The 22,919-nt window shown below is 38.1% G+C and overlaps 1 protein-coding gene across 1 annotated transcript in view; it reads right to left on the reverse strand.

The window, feature by feature from the left end:
• Positions 1–5,173: 5,173 nt before the first annotated feature.
• LETM1 (leucine zipper and EF-hand containing transmembrane protein 1) overlaps positions 5,174–22,919 on the reverse strand; it is a 31,376-nt gene continuing 13,630 nt past the window's right edge. Inside the window, exons 5-14 of the mRNA XM_075059330.1 lie at positions 22,658–22,795; positions 19,405–19,608; positions 18,791–18,910; positions 18,055–18,186; positions 17,258–17,437; positions 16,473–16,628; positions 13,469–13,603; positions 12,708–12,898; positions 10,544–10,682; positions 5,174–9,132 (exon numbers count right to left, since the gene is read on the reverse strand). Of these exons, the coding sequence (XP_074915431.1) occupies positions 8,983–9,132; positions 10,544–10,682; positions 12,708–12,898; positions 13,469–13,603; positions 16,473–16,628; positions 17,258–17,437; positions 18,055–18,186; positions 18,791–18,910; positions 19,405–19,608; positions 22,658–22,795 (1,545 nt within the window). The 3' untranslated portion in view covers positions 5,174–8,982. The remainder of the gene's footprint in view (positions 9,133–10,543; positions 10,683–12,707; positions 12,899–13,468; positions 13,604–16,472; positions 16,629–17,257; positions 17,438–18,054; positions 18,187–18,790; positions 18,911–19,404; positions 19,609–22,657; positions 22,796–22,919) is intronic.

Genomic DNA, 22,919 nt, shown 5'->3' on the forward strand with positions numbered 1-22,919 from the left:
AGCCCATGAGCAACCCCACAAAGAAAACATTGTTGGGGGCTTTTCCACCGAGCCAACTGAAGTCAAATGAATAGAAACCGGTGTTAGACAAATTCGCTAGAGACAGGTTGGCTTTTTGTTGCTTGATTTTCCAAGGGTGGGGAGTTAATTTATTTTTCTATTTTTAAAGACTCTTTTCCTTCTCCCTGCCTCTGCAAGAAAACCCTCACAGACCACAGAGCGATAGCAACAACCGAGCGCAAGAGCTCACCAAAGGATTGCGCTGGATTCTCTTTCACCGTCCAATTTTAAACCGAGAGAGGAGAACTTCTCGAAATGATGCTGTATTTTAAAGAGGGATTAGTTTTGAGAATTCCAGTGGCTGGTTATACTGGTCATGTGGCCGGAGGGGAACGGTTTATTCTGGTGTGCGAGCAAGGGTTATCCTGTTGACAAAGATGAGACATGGGAAGAGGGAGCGCGGGGGGACCAAGCACCGGGGTGCAGAAACAGCCCCCCGTCCCCTTGCATTAACAGCATCCTCAGGGGCAGAAAAGAACGATTGGCCAGACAAGAAGCTGGGAAACAGAGCCTGCGAGTGCAGAACGAGAAACAGGGCGGAAAAGAGGAGCTGGGGAGGAATCGGGAAGAGGATGAAACCCGGGCTGGTGCCGGGGAGCGCTGGGCGGTCGGGGCACGCCATCTAGTGAGGTGTTCCCGCTGGATGGAGCTGCTCCTGCGGGCTTGGATCCACGGGTCATCACGTCTGGGGTTGGGGGTTGGCGGTTCTAGGGTTGGTGTGGGTTTTTTTTTGGACGAGGGTGTCTTGTTTTGCAGCGTGGATGTGGTGCCCGGGGTGGAAATGCCGGGGTGATGCCGGTCCCTGTGCTCCGAGAGGCAAATTCGCTCTCCCTCTAGTCCAGGTGACACATACCCGCTTTATCAGCTGCTGTGCTATTGCTTAATATATACAAAAAAAGTTTCAGAAGACTTTATCCCATTTCCTTGAAGTCCCCCACTTTCCCCAAGGACTTCAGGAAGAGTATCAAGCTTGGTAGTACCATATATTTCTTTTGACTGAGGATATCTTCATGTGTACAAAATTAAGTGCTATAGTACCCCGCTCACTCAAGGGCAAATTATAGGGAAGAAAGCACAACCAGAATGCTAACACCACCAGATCTCCCCCTCCACTTATTTCCCTTCACTGCTACGGGTCCTGGATGAGCCTGGCTAGCTGAGCTATTTTCCACATCAGATTTCTCTTGAGTACAAAGGTATTAGGAGGTACAAATAAGGTTCTTCTCGTAATGCTTCCTCCCCATTCATTTATTTGAAGAGGTTTTTTGGGTTGACACCCATCAACTCCTGAATTTGCAAGTCCAAAACCTAGCTACCCAAAAGGATCTCATTTTCAGCGTGGGTACAAAGGATTTTCTGGGGAAAAAGATGACCCAAGTGGTTTAGGTACACCTCAAATGAAATCATACTGAGTCGCTAAGGGACCACAGTGTTAGTTGAATCATAGAATTTGGATGGGTAACTCTGGCTGCAGAAGGTAGGTCTAAAAATAGGGATGCGCATGCCTTCCTCTCATCATCACTCCTGATTTTGAAGACTCATTCTAAGAACGTATTTCCCGTTCAACTGTTGTGGCCTACGGAAGGGCATACGCAGTTCCCCGTGCTAAGAGCACACGGGATTCAAAGGGAAGGATAAAAGCCTTCTGCTCTTAGGAGCATTGCATGCAGTGGCTGCACAGGGACCACGGTGGAGCTGGTGTAATTACGACAGAGGAAGGTGAGAAGAGAGCTTGATGAAGGTGACTAATGACTGAGTTTACAAAGACCGAGCACTGAAAACCATCTCGTGAGGAGACATTCATTGGAAAGATTAATGGTTGCTGTATTGCAACTCTATTTCCACCAGTGCAAAGCACGGTACTGAGAAACCAAAGCACAACAAGGCCTCCATAAATCTTTCCTACTTAGTCCTGCACGTTAAATAAGGGATAGAGAAAAGGGGAAGGTTGGGGAATAAGAAGGATGGAGGAAAAAAACCCCTGCTGACTTGCTTACTACTTTGGGATATATTACCTGATTAAATCTGGGGGAAAAATAATCTTACAAGTCTGGAGTAGGCTGCAAAGATCCCTGGGTTTTCCGCATAACAGATTGTTAATTCCTATCTTAATTTAGTTACATTCTTAAGACTTCTTTTTTTTAATTTTTTGGTGGTGTTGCTCATCCCCCAGTTGCCCTTCAGCTCCTTGCAGAAGCTCTCCTTCAGATGGGAGTCTAAAGATCTCACTTACCCAAGGATGTGAAAACATGGTTAGAAAATACTAGGAAAGAACTTGGACGGGTCTCGGGCTGGAGCTAGGACAAAAGGAGGGGGAGGGAGAAGCCACAGCCGCTCCCCACACGCACGGGAGACCTGACATCTTGAACTGCTGGCTGCAGCATTCACTGAGACATAAATCAGGCCATTCATGAAGGGGTCTGCTCTGCCAATATACATAAAGAGAAATACTAGACGGAAAGAGGCAAATCTGAATTAGATCCATCTCTTGCATAGCAGAAATCCTTTACGCCAGTTAGATGAGAGAAACTGATGTTTGAAAACCACAGAAGGTTTGGCAAGGGTAAAATTTTACATGCTAATGAGCCCCCAAAGAATTTTGACCTGTGAAGGATATTTAACTACTGAGAAAGATTTATATCCAATAATACACAAAAATGGAAGTGAGCACAGAGTATAGGGAATTAGAAACACACTACAAACATCCTCCTGCTCTCATCAGTTGAGGAATAATTCAAGAAAATACCAGAAACGCTTTTCAATATATAAGCAGCGAGAAAAAGAAGATTCCTTAGCCAGAGAAACTGTTTGGTATGGTCCATCACTGTCTGCATTCAGTATTTAAAAGCCTTATTGCTACAGAATACTGTAATATAGGTCCTTGCACGGGGACACTCTGCTCTGGAGAATCTGTTGTCTGCCCAGTCACTGTCAAGGAGGTTTGATGTTACAGTGGCATAAGAGCCAAGCAATGCATTATTGAAAGAATAGGCATTGACGGAACACAGATTTCCAGAGCCCCAGGTCGATGAAACAACCACAAGACTATCCATCTGTCCCCCTACCGCTATGCATACGTATTCACCCTTTAAATGACATTTCACCAAAATAGTTTGCAACAAAAATCCCTCTATATTAATATTTTTAAGACTGTGATTTCATGAAGTCAGAGGTTTTTCCAACCAGCTTTCTGCACACCTGCATTACCAGCCTAATGTAAAAGAAGATTCCATCCAGCGAACTTACAGCAATATCTCCATTATCTGTTATTTCTAATTAGTGAAGTCAGTTACCATTCCCTCTGTGTCTATTTGTGGGCAACGCATAAATTCGCATCTGTAATAACAGATTATCCTCATCTGTCACAAGGGAAATGAAAGAAAAAAACCTCTTTTATTTCTGAGAGTGATCAAACACTGGCACAGGTCCTGGAGAGTTCCATCCAGAGAGGATGCAGAGAGGTGTCGGAGTCTCCATCCTTGGAGAGACTCAAACCCTGATGGGGCACAGCCCTGGGAAACCAGCTCTGAGCAGGGGGCTGGATGACACGACCTCCAGAGATCCCTTCCAGCCTCAGCTTTTCTGAGACTTGAATTTGGCTGGTGCCTACCGCCTACGCACCAGCCAGACTGGCCAGGCACTCTGCTTGGTCGCGGGTACCACTGTTTTGTCTCCCCCTTATATCAAGGCAAGAGAGTCCAAAAACTCCCCTTTTTTCTTCAGATTGTAACAATAACTGGACATAATTGTTATGAATGTGTAATAAAGATTTAGAAAAGAGTGTAATTTCTTTGATATAACCAATATATCTCAGCAAAAACAACACTGGATCCAGAAGTCAGTCTCTTTCTTGGGCATTCAGGACATGGGTAACTACGATCAACTGCACTTGCCAATGTCCACATTTAATTTACAAACTCAAAGCCACAATTTCTCTGCTAGTCTGTTTTACCACACTGCTGCACAACAGTCCTATTCACCCTAAGTAAGTCTGTCATTAAAGGAAATTTTTAATGCAAAAGCTTAAAAGGAACAAGTTCAGCCACTTTTTAAGCCATTTATTTGATACTTGGCTTTAAGGAAAAGAAGGAAAAACTGCAACCCAATCTAGCTTATCTGTTATTTTAAAAGTATCTCAAGGCAGGAGGTTCTTTTCAGCCATCTGTCGAAATACTTTGACACTAGAAAGTAGATCCAATGTTTGCACATTCCCAAATCCTGTTTGAAAGCAGCCAGGAGACTGCTTTTGTCAACACAGGCCCATGCAACAGGACCTCTGCATCTTTTGGGTCTGGATCTTCTTTGCTATGCATTTCTGTAAGTGCTGACCACAGCTGGGCCAAGACGAGCGCTGAAGCTCTCAAAACAGCAGCAATGCAAGTTATGTTTGAGATAGCTCGGTTATTTCCAAGGGACCAGATGTGGACCGGAACACCTTGCTGGCTTGGGCTCTCTCTGCCTTCCCACCCAGGCTGCCAAAGCTTCGAGAGGAGAGGTAGCAATAAATTATTAACAGCTTTTAATTAACAAAGCATATTGTTGGATATGCCCAAGACTTAAAAGCCTGCTGTACGCCGGGATGAACTTTGTGAGGAATATTAGCATTGCAGAGGAATACATATTATTTTGCAAAATCAGTGGCAAGGGGCATGGCATGGCATAAAATAATCAATCTTTAGAACCATTTCAGATGTGTTTTCTCCCCTAACTTGGACAAAGACCAAACATGGATCTTTCCTAAGGAGACTTATTTCTACATGGAATAAATCTTAACCTTTCCATTTGTTCCTTAGAGTACACTGCTCCCCACTTTCATACCTAAAATACAATAGTTAGAAAGAATGGTTTAGCACAATTCACTACACCAGGCAAGCAGTCTCACATTCATCAGGAGAATTTCTGCAAGAATTAACACACACACACCCTCCAATCCCACACAACCCACCCCACCTCACCACACACCCAGTTTAAAGATTTGTCCTTCACTTGCCCTCTTTTACCCCAAACATTTCAGTTATAATACTCAGCTCGTCAGTGTCCAGCTCTGACTGGCATCTCATCTGAACAGCTCTAAATAAACCAAAGCAACAAAAACATAATGGAGAGATTAGGTTTCAAAATGATACATTTATTATAACTAAACAAAGGACACAAGCTCCAATTAACTTAAAAATTTTATACTGCATTATGGCAAACACAGGACCAATATGCTCAGAGCACAGACGAATGATTTTTAACCTAAATTTGTAACATGGGCTGAAATTCTTCAACTGAAAAGCAAAACTTGCAATATATACAAAGAACAGAATATGGGATTATTCTTTTAATTAAATATACCCAATAACTTGATATAAACAATTTAAAAGTATTTAAATACATGCTGAAGTAGCTAAAGTTTAAATGATTAGCAAGGTATGTAGATATAAAGTTACAAGAAGTATTTTGGAGTTGTATAAAAGATGTAACTTTTTCCCCCAGACAAAGCCTACCTAAGTGTAAGGTACTATCCTGTCAAGAGAGTATTCTCTACCTGCATGCAGTCCCGCTGACAAAGGAGGTATTAGCGTTCTGGTACTTAACTTGCAGGCAGATTTACTCTTGCAGCATGCAGTGAATGATGAAAATCTCAGTAAAAAACATCTTTTGAGCCAACACGAAATGGAAACCAGTTTTTCAATAAAATAGGTCCTCTAACCTGCTTGTTTTGAAGGGGGAAAAAAGAAATTACATCCTACTTTACTTCTCTTCCCTGTTGCTAAACGGATTTTTTAAAAGCTTTTTAAATGTTTTACATTTTTCCCCTGAATAGTTTATAATCAAAATCTGATCTTACTTGAATCTGAAACAACCCCAACAACAGTCTTACCGATCACCTAACTCTGAGCTTAGAGGCTTTGCCTGTGTAAGTCACAAGGTCACCGAAATCTCACACATCCTTTAATTATTTAAACAAATATTTACATCTCCTGATTAAATATTCATTCAGGAATAAGTTCTGACCAGTTACTGTACACTCTGAAGTCATCCTTTCTCTGAAAGTACTGCAGCTTCTGTTCTTTTGGTCAACACAGAAGACAACACAGCATGTTGCCTGAAGCTAGTCCTCAAGCCACCAATTTGCTGGAGTTGACTGTATCGACTGGAGAGAGCTGCTTGGGAAGGTTCAAAACTGGGTAAATGGGAATCACTGAGGGCTTTCTAAGCTTTTTAAGCTTGCAGAACATGTGGTGTTCAAGTCCAGCTGTCATGGGTTTGCCTACTTTCAACATCAGAAGGAAAATATTCCCCGCGAAAATGCTTCGCTATGGTTGATGCGTACGTCCTTTAAACACTTTAGGTTAACAGGGGAAAACTGACATTTGTGATTGACATTTAACCTGCTAAAATTTCACAATATGCCAAATTTCAAACAAGGCCAAAAGCTAAAAAATGTTCAATAAATGTATCACAATTATTTTAATCAGGACATTCTTCATTAAAAAAAAAAATCAGCTAGTTTTGACTCCCTTCTTTTTTAATCCACAGAAAATTTAAGTGAACAGTAAACACAGAAAAAGAACAGCAGCAAAGTGTCTTAAACTCCCCAATACTACAATCAGATAATTTACTGTAAGGACAGTTAAAGCTCTGTAAAACTTCAATTAATAAATCTTTGAAAACAGCTTTTTCTGCTACTTCCCTGTTTTAAACTTGCATGCATTAAAGTGCATACAATTCTTAGGTTTTCGATATTCCATGAAAGGTAGCAGACAATTTTAGAGTATCTTTATCATGTTTCAGGAATGTCAAGTAAGATTGTTATGCATCATTTTCAAGTTGAAGATATGCAACTGCAAAATTTTGCATACTCCAAAGCCCATTAATTCTAATTGTAAATTATTCAATGTAAAATTAGTTTTTAAACTGTATTTTTGTGAAATTAGTTTTACTCTTGCATTTTCATCTATGGAATTTTGGCCTAAAAAAGCACCTACTGAAATCCTATCTTCAAAATCTACAAATTGACCTTCATGCTGAAATCTGCAAGTTAATCTCAATTTACAAGAAAGAGAACAGTCCCCTTGTTTAAGGGTACATTAACTACAAAGACTGTACTGATTTGAAATTTCAGTTTTGTCACAGCTATTTTACACTTCAGATACAATTAAATTAATTCTCAGGAGGATCTTACTGTAAGCAGCTTTCTTTGCAAACTGTACAGAATATGAACTCGATACTTGAACTAAACACTGATCCTTTTTCTATAATTAATTGTACTGTACATCTTACTGTACATCTTGCTTTGGAAACAACTAAATACAATGGTCCATCATGCAAGCCATGAGACTGTCAAAACTTTTTTTGTTCCACTAACTTCATAAGTCTTCACAAATAATTTAGCCAATCTAGATAAATACTGAACATGGAATTATGCCGAAATATGCTTGGGAGTCAACATTTTCTACAAAAATATGCAACTATGACTAAAAGCATTAAGCGCTAACTGCCCACCTCGATATCACTGTGTACAGCACCATTGTAAGATGTGCTCTCTATAGTGTACACAAAATCAAGAATGTTCATATATTTTATAATACTGGGTGCAAAATAAAAATAAAATAAAAAAAACAAACCACAACCCTGCTGGTTCAAGTCACGCTGTGTATTTCTTCACAGATTTTAAGAAAGAGTGGAAAATTTAGGCTACCAGGAATTATGGAACATCCCAGAGTTGGTATTTTAGTTTTTAAGCTTAAAAATTTACTAAGGACAGACACTAATGAGTAAACCTTGACCTACTGTCAGTATTTAATCTCACAGTTAAAGACAGTAACTATAAGCAATTAATTAGAAAGCCAATGATGTAATCAAAGCACTGGCAATACCAGACATGACTTGTAGACTGCACAGTAAGCAAGGCCATGAGATGAAAGTATTTATGTACTTCGACTATATCTGGTTAGTGATTTTATACCCGAGATGAAAACTGAGAGGTAAGAGAACTAGTTATGGTGTAAATAATTGTCAGATGAAAAACAACAAACATGCGGAGATAACTGCATTTTTTAAAAAATCTATGCAAAAAGATCACAACTGACATTTTCCCCTTATGATTATTTTCATTTTGCTATTTAGACGAACACTTTAACTCACTTTACTGTGTGACAGATTGTGTTCTGAAACTATTTTGAAGGCTCCTGTGATTCTAATGCTTTAGTAATTCATGGAATTTTGAGTAGAAGTGACATCCTCTACTCCCAGTCTTAAGAAATTTAAGGCACCCGTAAGAAGAAAACTTCATGGGAAGTTTCCATTCTAGGGAAAAATAAGTCTGACTTTCCCTTCAACAGAAAAAAAATAATAATCATGAATTCATAAAAGTGATTAGAATGTCACATTCTCTGTCAGTGAGGCAACAGCTTAGTGATATTTAGCTTAAATAAAACTCAATCCAAGTAGCTACTACTGAAGCCAGAGAATCTTCACTAACAGGTTAAAAACATGTAATATTGTGACAGAAGGGAAAGTTTGTATTAAATTCTGAAAAAGCTAAAAGGTAGAAGCAGAGCAAGGTTGGGCCCCATATAATGATGAAAGAAAATAAATGAGAAACATTTTTCCATGATACACTTAATTTATACAGCAAACCTGCATGTTTAATGGATCACTGTACCACAACAATGAGTGCAAATACATGATTTTGTGGGCAGGAGCACTGCTAAAAAAGCATATTTTGTTTTCATCTATACGGAATGACAGTAAATCACTTCTTTCATGAACGGAAATTTCATTCCATATGTCAGAAAACATATCTATAATTTATTACTAGAATCAGCTCAAAATACTTCCCATAATCACAAAGCTCAAGTAATACGTAGCCATTAGACACAGAAAGATATACAAGGTTTGGTTACAGTTGGGATCAGCTTCAGATTCTGAAGCTCAATTCTTTGCTTCTGCAGCTTCTTTATCGTGCTTTTCCTTTGCTTTCTCTTTTTCTTCCAGTTTTTCTTCTTTTTGAAGCAGTGCCATAATCTCAGCAACCTGACTGGTGCCAATATCGATATCTTCTTTGTCAATCAATTCTACTACCTACAAGAACATAAAACGAAATTGAGAGAGCATTTAGTTTTTATATGATTGGGGCTCTTTCCTATCATAAATTTTGTCAAGACAAAAAAAAATTATTGGTTCTCTCACATTCAAGAAAACCAGCATTTTTTCTTACACAAAACACAAACTTAAAACTACAACCAGTGTCTCAAACATATCCAGCATATTAAAAAAAAGCTAGAACTTAAATCAAATGTTCTAGAACTTTTGACCTCAGCACACAAAACTTCACATTCTAAAGCATTAGTAAAACAGACCCATTTATTGTATCTGTTCCAATGGAAAGCTTAGATTCAGTACCTGCTGAAATAGTATTTAAGACAACACTTATTTTATAGGCTTAATTTTATCAAAAAGACCTACTGTACTAAATAGGCACAAATTTACAAAAACTTAAAAGTTGAGACGGTATGGCTTTCAGAAAGCAAAAGGAAAAAATAATTTAGCAAGTGATTCCAAATTCCTTTATATAGCTTTTTGTACAAATACATTCTTGGCGTAACTCCTCAAGTCCCTAGAATTATTCTGCATTATACGCAGAGTTCAGAAGTATATTTTACCTGTGTTGCTAAATGTACAATGGTTGTTTACAGCAACAGGGAAGATAATCACCACTGGGACAACTTCAGTAGAGAGGAAAAATGAGTTTCAAAAGGCTGATGCTGTATTTTCTAGCTGGCCACAGTTTAAGTGCTATTTCTGTATTGAGTAGGAAAATTACTTGCAAGGAAGTTAGTTTCAGGACATCTCTAATTTTAGCAAGTAAAAAGGAAACAAGAAAATGAAGGAGAAATGCAGGGAAAACCTGAGAATGTTCCACAAAATGAGAAAACAGGACAAATCAGGCAAAGAACACAGGTCATTTACAAGGGACCTAAAGGACAGCTGATGGTCTGATGTCTTTCAAGCAAAGGAAATACAGGTCTCAATGAAATATCTAAGGTATACAAGTAGGCAAGAGAAGCTATTATCTTGTGTTAACATAAAGTGTATCTATATGTCATGTCAAGACTTTGGCTAATAGTGGTATTCCAAAAGTAGTTCTTCCAAAGCTCCTTCTCATCCTCCCTCCCAATCATAAGTAGCAGAACAGAATTACCATATTTTACAGAACTTGACATAGGCACACAGGAAAACCTACAGCTTTAAAGGTAACGTGGGTAACAGACACAGGATAAAGATTTCCCCTCCCCTCATCCCCAAAAATAGCCATATAAATTCTGAAGATGCTAACATGTATTGTAAGATCTATTCACAATACATTACCAAAAACCTCACTGGCATCAAGTAAAGACTCTTGCAAAAGACAGCAATATGAATTTAAGTCAAAACAGGTACAATGTTTGAAGGATGGCTAGCCTTATTTTTTTTAAGTAGTCCGGAGACTTACCTTAACAACATTATCTATATCAATCTTGCCATCCTTATTTTCATCTAGTGCCTCTGCAATCCTAGTTAGCTTCTCCTCTGGAATCTTCTGGATTTGTTTCATCGCATTAATTAGCTCAGCAATACTGATGAGATTCTCCCTGGAGAGGAAGCACAATGTGTACATGGCAAGCAGCTACTCCAAAGAAGTAAAGTCGACAAAAGGCAGTACTGAAAGTCACTATACTGCACGTCATTTGTAAAAACATTATTTATTTATATACTTATAATCCTGAACAGAATGCAAAAAAGCAAAAACGAGTTACTGATCAGCAAGCAGATTTCAAATGAATCTTTATCTTACCATCAAATCTCACACTTCTGGTTTCCACATGCTTTATTGCACAAATACAGTTATCCAGTAGCATTTGAAATGAAGTTCAGCACAGTTTCTTTGCTTCCCAGTCTGTGTACCTAATGCCCTTTGCCTCCCCCTGCCCCATTTACCAAAGATGCAGTGCCATGCACCCGTCATCCTTCTAGATTTAGAGAGGCTGGCCTACACAAAATTAATGAAAGTCACAGGAAAACAAAAGCTGAGAACTAATTGCTTTAGCAATTTAGCTGTTTTGTTCAAATAGGCTTCATTTACTCATATCAAGGAACAGACTTTGTAGAAGAAAGGACTAAACTTGACATCGTGACTAGCAGGTTTCACATATTTCCACTGTCTGCTTACTGATCTCATGAAGCTGAAGTTGTCTGTCTTCTGCAACCTAAAGCCTCTGCTTGCCTATGTAGTTTTGTTGGTTTGAAGAACCATCTTCCAGCACAGGTCAAGTTGAAATGCAGGAGACCGTGAACTCAATAAATATTAACCACAAGGGCTTTATCAGTATAGTCCCAGCTCCATACCTGGCCTAACCTCTGGGCACAGACTGACTTTTGTTCAAGAAGCATTTCTTAAGCTGTCACTAAATGTCCCACACTTGTGTAATTTCTATGACTCTTGATGGCCTGGTAATGACTGCACCAACTTGAAGGTTAAAAAGCAAGCCTTCAACAATTAAGCAATATTAAAACTAATAATTTTCAGTTATCCACAATCACTTACAAAATTATCCACAAAACCATCCACTACATAAAGTATAATTATGTTCAGTACAAGCAGATTCTATATTGTATTTTTAATTTACAAATTCAGATCATTTTGATCAACGGCTTCTCTATAGCACTATTCATATGGCCACCTAAATCTTGTTACACAAAATTTGAATCAAATAACCTTTTGCCCTGGGGACTGGAAAAAACAAAGTTCCAATGGAACAAAAGCAGAATCCTGCTTAGGTGTGCTCTAAGGGAGCTGGGAAGCTCTCTTCATGAATCACACAAAATGGTGCAAGCATAAGCTAGATTAATACAGCATTCACGATCACAAGCTGTGAGAATTACAGTCACAGTTTTTAGGTATTTCAGTGCCTCTAATATGCAACCTATGACCATTCAGCATATGACTGCCTGAAAGACTCTCCAGTAACATTAAGACCTGGAAAAGTGTTGATAGATGAATTTTGCAATGAAACTATGAAGAAAGGTTTTTCTTTGAAAACCTGCAAGTGTGTTAAAGTTGAAATGAAGCAAATTTTCAGAAAGGGACCATGTAAAATTATCTCCTTACTTCCATTAGACCTGTTTCCCCATTTCCCTCCAGAGAAAGAATAGACTTTTTTGCAATTTTTCTCCTCACTGACATCTTCACTGCTAAAGAACAACAAACATGAGTATGCTTACCATACTGCTGCACACCTTTTCAATCAATGACACAGGGCAAACCTACTGCATGAGGAGCATGACTAAAGGCATGATTTCACCTGCAACACCATTAGTGCTAGAAGCATGAACAAGATGGTAAGATACTAATTGATGCTTTGACTTTCAGAACCCGCACAGGACTAGCATCTGGGGAATTATGCCTGCTTTTTTCCTTCCTCATTTCAACCATATGTAACATACCTCAGAAGACAGAAAATCTACAGCACAATTTTATTAATTTCATTTTAAAAATAAATTATCTTAACATTCCAAACAACAACTTATTTGCTAATTCTTATCTAACACACCTCAGACAAAAGCAAGACTGAAGATGAACAGTCACGAGACACATTGAGTGCTCTCAAGTCACTCACCCAGCAGGAGGACTATCACCACCGTCCAGCTTTACATCCACCGTCTTTTGACTTGTCTCTAATTCATTAATAATTTTGTCTATCTGACCAATCATTCGGTTCACCCTCTTGGTCAATCGCTTGCTTGCCTTTGACTCTTCCACTGCTTCTTCCTGGCCAGTTTTAGAGAGCTCTTTTATCTCTTGCAAATCCTAAAAGAAATGGTCAAGAGAGAGAAAAGCTTTTGTCAGTGTGAATTCTCAACAACAGACACTACTAACTTCGACTAGCGTTCCAAGACAGGAGCCATTCATAAATGAAATGCAAATATATAGACATATAAAGCCAAACTGGGATTAGAACAATAAATTATAACACTGCTGCCTTTTTAATGCACCCCTTAAATGTTATTTTCCACATCCTTCATAAGATTGGATAAGATTCATTCTACTTAACTTTAAGTATCTGTAATACTGACATCTGTGCTTGATAAGAAAGAACTGCAGCACACAGCAGTTAGCACCTGTTAGTCTAGTCTCCCCGGGAATAAGAGCAGGAACAGGATTCTCATCTGGTGGGAACTACTCCAATGATTTTAACTAGGCTTTAAACACATTATACAAATGAGGCTCTGCATTGTCCCATACAAAGTTCATTCACTCAGCTACCAACTACAAGCTCAGAGACATCCAAGCAAGATAATCTTCAAATTTGTGGATCATTTATGCTAGAACTAAACATAAACAGAAATAAAAACAGAACTTCCATGCCCCATTCTTCACCTCACTATACTCCTGGATATCACCCTTCAATTCCTCAAGCTCCTCCTTCTCCTTTGTTAATGATTTTTTCTGTTCCTGCAGCTTGGTGCAAGCATCACTCAGCATGTCAATCTCCTCCTTAGTGATTTCCTCACCCTGTAACAAAATATATACAAATTAGTGAAAGACACATTTGTGATTTTCCTCAAAGATTTCAGGTCTTTTAACAGAAAAGACAGACTCAAAATTCTTTTTCCATGTTCGGTGTCAGTATTGTTCATAGCCATTTTGAGGCTAATGCAGGGAATCTGCATTTTGATGCTAATGCAAAGATCATAAATGCTAAGGCAATTAGTTTGCTACGGTACGTATTTTTTAAGTGCATCAGTATTAAGTTCAGCTAATGTGATTCATTATGTGAGTTTTGGCTATTTGAAATTCTGTACCTGATTGTCTCATTTAAGAATGTTTTTCTTCCTTCTTTGCTGGGTGAAAAATCCAAACGATTGAGAAATGATTCATTACGTACAGGGAAGACAGATTACACAAAAAAAATTTGCAGAGCTAAGTTCAGGAAGTTGAGCTGGAGCAAAGTTATCTTCAACAACCTTTGTGAGAATGAGGATGAACATCCATAGTTTGTGAAGTATACCTGTCTCTTGAAAAGCTGAGAATAAAAATCTAACTGCCAACTGAATACTTAAAGAATAAGACTTCAAGACAATTCATTAAAAATGCTAAAATCCCATAATACTAGCTACAGTTAGCACATTAATCTTACCCAGACACCAGCTTTTATTTTGAACGGCTAAACTCTGAACAGCCACACAAGTAGAGTACAGAAAGACACATGCAAACAAGGATGCCAGAAACACAGAGTGGAAGGATGATATGCTTCCAAGAAACAACTACAGAACACTTCACAAACTAGGCATCCAGCCCCTTTGTCAACTCAGAAAGAGTTTCAGTGTACTGTTAAATATCTAGGTATCAATCTCACTTCTGATTTTAATACAACATCTATAGTTCACTTTACCCCTCCCCAAAAAACCCAACCCAAAAACCCCAAACAATGCAGTTTGAAAAAAAATTCCTCTGCCTCAAATAAAATCAGTCATCTTCAAGAAGCTGGGAGTCTTACCTTTTTCCTCTAGGAGGCAAGAATGTATTTCACAGCATTTAAAATCTTTGACAGCATCTTTAGGGGACAGGCCACACTGTCACCTTGGTTAAGAAATGCCACGCTAACTTTACTTCTTGTTTGCTCGTATCAGTTAGGGCTGTTGAAGAAGTCTTGTTTGTGGCCTGGTGTCATACATTCTCACAGCGTTGGTGGCGTGGCAGGCAGCAATGCGAATGCTATGCCAGATGTGGCAGTGTAAGCTAGCTGCGACATCACACATCCTTGCTGTTTCCAAATGAGATGATGATCCCAGCCTTGCCTGCCTCCCTCCCACAGCATTCCTCATGGCTGCACTATCATGCACCCAGCTACACAGTTAGCTGAGTCAGTTAACTCATCACACAACAATGCACGATTTCAATGTGGATTAGTTCCATTTTGTTACTACCACTGAAACCTTCTTGGCAGCATTCTAAAGTAAACAATGTTATAATAATAGCAGGTAGAGAATGATGCTGTCCAGGAAAATTGAAAATATTTTTTCTACTTAAAAACATCCATTTTAAATTAATGTTGTTATTCTACAAAGTAACACTGGGACTGACAAAAATCCTGTTATCAAACCTCATGGACAAAAATAAAGTGCTCAGCTACAAATAAAACTCAAGGTACAACTGAAACATGAAAAGGAAGCATACAAGAGGTGGAAGCAGGGACAGGTGACCCAGGAGGAATACAGAGACACTGTCCCAGCATGCATGGATGGGTTCAGGAAAGCCAAAGCCCACCTCAAGTTGAATCTGGTGAAGGACATGAAGGGCAACAAGAAGGGCTTCTACAAGTACATTGGGAGCAAAAGGAAAACAAGAGAAAACACGGCCCTGCTGCTAAATGGCACAAGGAACCTGGTGCAAAAGGACATGGAAAAGGCAGAGGTTGTCACTGCCTTCCTCAGTCTTTACTGATAAGACTGGCCTTCAGGAATCCCAGGTCTTTGAGACTAATAGGGAAGTCTGGAGCAAGGAATATCTACCATCAGTGGAGGAGGATCACATCAGAGAACATTTAAACAAACTAACACACACAAGTCCATGAGACTTAATGGGATACAACCACAAGAGCTGAGGGAGTTGTTTGATGTCACTGAGAGGCCACTCTCTGTTATCTTTGAAAGGACATGGTCATCAGAAAAGATTTCTGAGGACTGGAAGAAAGCAGATATGACTCCTATCTACAGTAAGGGCAAGGAGGAGACTCTGGGGAGCTACAGGCCAGCCAGGTAGCAAATGATTAAAACCAGCATGCTTTGACTGTAACAAAGTATGCTAATCCTAGAAATTAATCTGTTACTTTAACAGGGGTATAAACTATGTTCAACATCATACTACAGAAACAGTGAAAGAATACCCTAAAAAGTTTTTATAGCGTACATACACTGCTCATATCATTTTAGAAGAGGAAGTCGATACAAATCTAGTATAGTCCAAACTTAGTTTCTTACTTAATCCTTTGGCCTTAGCTACACCCTTCAAAAGAAGGGAACACTCACCTTTACCTACACTTGCCCTCTCCCTCCTCCTGTGTTAACTATACATAGATTAGACATGCACAGAACCAGTATGTCTATAGCCAGTGCAAATGGCCCCCCATTTATAATAGGTCTATTAGTTTCAGTAACACAGATAGAAGAAGGAGGTACTCACTTAGAGATGTTTTGTGCTGACTTCAATTTCTGCATTGGTGGTTAAGAATTTGCAATCTACTAATTAGCTGGTTTTAACTGATAGAATGCAGTGAGAGGGTGAAAAATGAAGGACAGCCAGGAAACTTATCATGACTCTTACCTAAATGTTTCGAATCTTTACATTAAAAAGTATAAAAACATACAGTTATCCAGATTACCTTAATGCCTTCCAATACTGGTGCTGTATCTTTCAGAGTCTCTGAGTGCATCGCCATATCTGCCCTTGCCAGTTCTTGTTCAGTATCCATAGCCATCTCACTTTTTTTAACTTGCAGAGCAGCTGCTTCAAGATCTACTGCTGATTCCACCTCTTTCTAAATTTGAAAGACCCATGAGGTTTTAAATAAAACAAAGATAACATTATCCATATTAGCATCAGTAAAGAATGACTTCTCAAAATAGAAACAGTTGCTGAAGTAGACACAGACATTTTAATGAGAAGACAACTTTAAAAAACTGCAACATATTGAATGGTTTCACATTAAAATACCCACTTGCACTTAATGAACTATGCCTGTGAGCTCCTGTGGCTTAGTTCACCAGTAAAGTAGGCCAGCAGCTTTTACAGTCAAGTATTATACAATGACATTATCAGGTTAATGACAAGAGTCAAAGATAAGAATGTTTAAAGTATAGGGTGGGGGAAATAAAAAAAAAAAAACAAACAGAACCATCACCTTTGCTACAGAAATAAAAGGCTTCTCTTATTACTTTAATTAAGAGGAAAGAGAAATCAAAGTTACGTAAGACTGAGACAATCTTTTACGTTTCACAGCCAACCCTTCTGTGTTGCAGTCTGTTTTAATACTCTCCCTCATCTTGCATATGTGAGCCTAAAGTCCAGTTTCTTGCAGGCAACACCCAGAGCAGGGGCAGTAACTCATAACATGCTAGTTTCTACATCACTGACATTTATTTCGGAATAGTTGAGAGCAGAACTTACCATGGCTGCAACTTGAAGGGTTTCTTTGGCTTTCTCTGCAGCTTCAGACAATCTTTCCATCTCTTTTTCTTCATTTTCTTTTCTGATGGCTTCCTCTTCCTGAAGTGTTGCTTCCAGCCGTGCTTTGTTATCTACTTTTTCACCTTCAACTTCTGCCACTTTGACTTGAGCTTCTTTGGCCTATAAATAATGCACGAAGTCTACTAAAATCTATATATGTGTCTATATATATATGCATGTCTACATAATATAAGAAATTTATATGTCCTTATTAAGATAGGTAGTACAGGTATGCTAATGAATGTAGTTAAAACCCCCAAAAGTTACCCTATTTTTGCACTTCTCAGAAAAAGATAATTCTCTTTCTTTGAGAACAAGAACTTTTCACCCTGAAATTGTACATGTTCTTCATTCTCTTTACCTCAAGACTACCAATAATCTAGTCAGATAATTCCTCTCCCTACACATCATCATCAACATTTTCATGTATTAATGTCTTTAAGTTGCCTGGAGCGTTTTTTGTTTTTTTTTTTTTTTAATATCAGTAAAAAGGGTATTCTAAATCTTCTTACGCTATTACTGTCTACTGTCATGCAATGAAATATTGCCTTTTATTTGCTTTATTCTCAGACCCCTCCACATATAAGCCAACTTCTGTGTTCAGAGGTCACTCAAACCTATTCATGGTTTAGCTTTTCAAGGAAAGGAAAGGAACCAAGAAGAACATCTACCTCCCTGAATGGATTTTCAGTGATGATACTGAAAGCTGGTTGCAGACTATGTATATCAATACTTACAACACTCTCTGGTAGTGTCTGGAGCGTTGTTTTAAGCTGATCAGCTGGAGAAAGGGTATCTGGAAGATACATGGCTCTGGATAAGATAAGCAACGAAGTAGGGATTTCCTGGTTCAGGTGCAGATCTAACCACTATAAATGCAATATATATAACAAATTAACTTCTGGATTTTTTTCTTTTTTACAGATCAAGTCAAGCATACACAAAACAGTAATTTTTTTTACCTCTGCTTATCAGTCAGTATCCTAGCACAGGAACTACAGGCTGTAAGCAGCTAAGAATTACAGCAATTGCATTGAAATATATGAAGAAGTATTTTGTTTGAAGAATTATTTCAAGAAGTATTGTATGAATATTTGAAAAAGCATTTAGTTTCACATGCCTCTTCCTCTAAACCAGGCAACACCAAAAGAGAAAGAACTGATCTACTTGAAGAAAAGTTCTTTACAGAGTAATACAAATACTTAACAAGACAAAGTGCCAAAACTGCAAACATATTTTGGATATGTTTAATTATCTATTTGCATCAACAAAACACATGGCCTAGTCAAAAGCCAGAAACCCACTGCTACTACATACTCACACAGTACACATGACAAAAGCTTATTAAGGAGAAAGACTGTTTTAGCCAAGCCTTTAATGAGAACAGAAGCAAAACGATTTCTCAGAATGATAACAAAAATCAGAGCTAGCAACTGAAGTTAGGTCTGTGTATTCAGTCTTGCAAAAACATACCTGTTTAAGCTGTTCCTTGAGACGCTCCTCTGTCACACCAAGAGCTCTCATACCTCGGGCACGACAAGCTGCCTGCAGTTCTTTAACAGTCAGGCTATCAACTCCTTCTTCAGCAATCAGCTGCACAAAGCATAAAATAAACTTTAACATGTAACAACTCAAAACTGAAGAACCACCATCAACGTGCACACATAAGTCCGTATTTTTACAACGGCCACTAGAGGCTGCTGTGATAACACAAAATAGCCTCCACTTTTTAAACAGTGAACATTATACTGCAGTCTTAAAAGCTCCATAATAGTAATGTCAATCTCTCTCTCTAAGTTAATACTTCTATCAGCTCCCTTAAAATTATAATTTCATAGAAATGCTTTTCCTTGTAACAATTACTTTTATTGCAATTAATGGTAGATTAAAAAAAGGTCAGCTTTTTCTTTACAAATAAGGACACTTCTGATTTTAAGCTCTTCAAGCCTTTTTGTTCTAAGTTAGTTCAAAAATGAGACAATTAAGACAAAAAAGGAAAATGCCTAAGACGACATACATATATCCAACACACACTCACTACTCTTACATGTCAAAATTATTAACCAGTGCCTATTTAGATGACTCACTTTGTCATCTGCTTTAATGCTTCTCAACCTCATAGTCAGCTGGAAGCGGAGAAAGTTATTTGTCCCAATTGACTGAAGTTCCAACAATTTACAAAGTGCCACCAACTGAGGCCTGGTTAGATTGTCCAGAGTCAACTCATCTTCAAACAGTTTAGAGAACCTTAAGATCTCCTCATTACTGGGTCTTTCACCAGTTTCCCTGATCTGTAAGAAAAAAAAAACACACAGAAAGCTTTTCAAAGCAAATGTTATGGTTGGGCATTATTTTGAACAATAAAAATATTCTCTTTGTCAAGTACTTTGCATCAATTTTGGGATAGGAAATAGAACACACAGAAGACATGAAAAAAATTTTTAAAACCCCAACTTATTTGCTATAAAAGGCAAAAGAATTGATGCTCTTGATAGTTCCAACAAGATTGCATAACTTACTTAAGATAAAACTAACAAAACCAAAAATTAGATGCATAGGTATACTAATGAGCAGGTCGGTCTGAGCTGGCACTGCCACGAGATAACCTCCAAGAAACCCAACACATATATATCTAAGCAAATAAATAGTTTCTACAGAAGTCACACTGGCAAGTATTCCTTCTGGTACCATACTTATTAAACATAAAAGCACATTAAAAGCATCACCTTGTGAAGATAAAGGAGCAATACATCCAACAGCAAAAATTTTGCCACGTTGGCGTCCCTATGAAACATGGATTTGGACACTTACCCACCTACATTCTCTCCACAACCGCATTTGTTACAACACTGTTTTGCTTCCAGCTCCTAGCTGTTCTGCAGCACTTCAATGCAAAGGCACTTGTACCTGAAGTTATTCCAAAATATAAACTGCTATTTGGGAAAGGACTCTGCATCCTTCTTGATAGAAGGTTCTATGTAACTGCTTGTACAAACGCAAAGTTAAGCTTTTAAGTTATGCGTTGCCAAATGGCACTTCACAGTAATTAGATTCAAATACTGGAAGCAGAAATAACAGTTCAAAGTAGAAAAAAAATCATTCCCTAGTCTCATCAGGTCGGAGTAAAACATTATCACCTCTATAAATGTTGATTTTTCTATTTTAAGTACACCATCAAGTGCTTATTAGTGATATTACTGAATGCAAAATCTATAGAACTTAACAATTAAGTACTCCCACTTAACACCTTCAGTCTAAACTGAAGTCTAAATAGTCTAAACTTACTATCAGTAAGTACATAGATATCCAAAAAACACTTTTCCCAATCCCTCTACCTTTTTTTACGCCCTGTAAAGAAAATATAAGCTAAGTGACATAAGTACAGTCTGAAAACCTAACATTTCCTATACAGCCTGATTTATTATGCCTAGCTGTTTTACTTGCCAACTCAAATCTTTTAATGAACAGCTCCTGAGTACAGGAAAAGATAAAACTTTGGAAGACAAGACAGTCTTGAGTCCATTAACCTCCAGAATACTTGTGTAGCAGAGAAACCAACTCAGAGAAAGAAAGGTCAAAGGCCTTGTTGTTCCACTTCAATAGCTCCTTTACTACAGGAGCCAAAAATGGAACTTCAAAAATACAGAAAGTATTTTCTTCCTTGTTTAAAGCTGAATTTTAGCAAAGCCAAGCATATGTTTCTTGAAAGTGCAAACTGAAACTTTTTAGTATGTCACTAGATACAAAGCAACACAGATAAATTCTGGAATTCTGCAGCAAACTCTGTCATCAATGGTTCTTGCAGCATCAACTACTTCACTGCAGAAGCAGCTATAAAAGAACAGCAAAAAGGTGGGAAACTTTTAAGCTGGTTCTTGTTCTGACATTTATTATCTACTACAGTGAAATGACATCAATAAAGTTTGTCTCCATGGTAAAAATGAGAAATATATAGCTGTAAAAAGCACACCCACATATAAGAAATGCAGGGTTTGAAACTTCTTTTTAGTCAGTCATGAGAGGAACCTGGGACCTCCTCCAGCAAATGTGGAGTGATACGTCATTTATTTCCACAGAAATTAACCGCCAAATGTAAATTCTCAGTAGCAGTTCTTTCAGAAGAAAATAAAATGTTCCAAACATGAAGCATGGCAGTGGCATGCTCCCAGAGTCTGCAGCGTCAGTGCTTCAACTACTAACTGCTGTAACTAACCATTTAAAATTTTCTGCAGATGAAAAAAGAACAGAAACAGATGATTGCATAGAAGCTTCAAAGTACATGGACTTTGCAAACAGATACTGACTGGCAAAACTTGCCAATATCAGTATCTGAGGTAACCTACTCAGCACAGTCAACATGATCTTATTACCCCACCCTTTAAAACTTTATTCTCACCACTGACAAGCAGGAAAAGCTCCAGCTAGCTCACAGGACTTGTAAAGTTCAGGTCTGAAATCCCCAGGCTTATGTGCCTTTTTCTGTGCAAATACATACTCTCCCCAAAGGAGGGGACTACACTCTTACTTTCAACAAAGCACCTGATGATGGTTGTTGGCTTGATCTCTTATCCAACAGCCCCACCATTAAGAGAAATCTTAAGTGCGAGCAAACTGAGATAAATCCTATCCTCGGAAGATTTAACGAGGTATTTTTCATCTCTCCAGGGAACACCTTACCCTTACCTACAACTTGTCAAACCTAAAGGCCATCAGTGTAGGAGGCAGATATCTGACATTTAGTCTCTGTGTCAGCAACTGCTTGTGAATAGAAAAATTTTGCACCAAACACAGCACTTGCATTCTAGCAAACCCCAATTATACCACATTCTAGTCAGTATCCAAAAGGATTTCAGCAGTATAGCAACTGTGCATTTAAAAACTGTTTTTACAAGCAGAATGAAATTTGACAAGAAATTTTTACTTTTGCCCCACTAAGTTTTAATCAGTTAATTAGGAAATAAGTCTTCTCTCCCACTTTTTACACCCAATCTTCAAAAAAAGAGGTCAAAAACTACATGACTAATGACTGAGTACATTATTTTTTCTAATGTTAGAAGTGACTTATTAACAAAATAAGAGAACAAGAAAGCAAATGAGCAGAAATATATTGCTTCTAGAATCAGAGAGTGAAAGTACCAGCTAGAACACCAAAGCGAAGAACAGTAAAACTTCAGCACACTAAAGTATTACTTGCAAAAAAGAAATCTATCCTAAAAAACCTATTATATCCTGCTTCTTCAAATCCAACAGAATAAAAGTATCTGACTTACCACAGACCAAACAAAACACAAATCTATTTTTTTGGTAGGAAGAGAAAATACTTTTTAATAAAAAATTTACCTTTTGAAAGAACGTTGAAAAATCTTTTGTAACATTTCCTTTGGCTGCTTTATTTTTTAAGGCCATCTCCTCAATTGTGTCTTGAAGGAATTTTGCCAATTCAAGCTTTACTCTCAATTCTTTCTTCAATCTTTCCTCCTGTTAACAAAATATTTGGTTTTAAAAGTTCTTTCCAGAAATATGCACACTAAATACCACTTCTGCCCGCAGACAAGTTGCAGAGTACTTCTGAACTTCTGCTGTAATACACGTATCACAAGAG

The sequence above is a fragment of the Buteo buteo genome, chromosome 1, assembly GCF_964188355.1.
Source record: "Buteo buteo chromosome 1, bButBut1.hap1.1, whole genome shotgun sequence".
In the NCBI taxonomy this organism is placed as follows: Eukaryota; Metazoa; Chordata; class Aves; order Accipitriformes; family Accipitridae; genus Buteo; species Buteo buteo.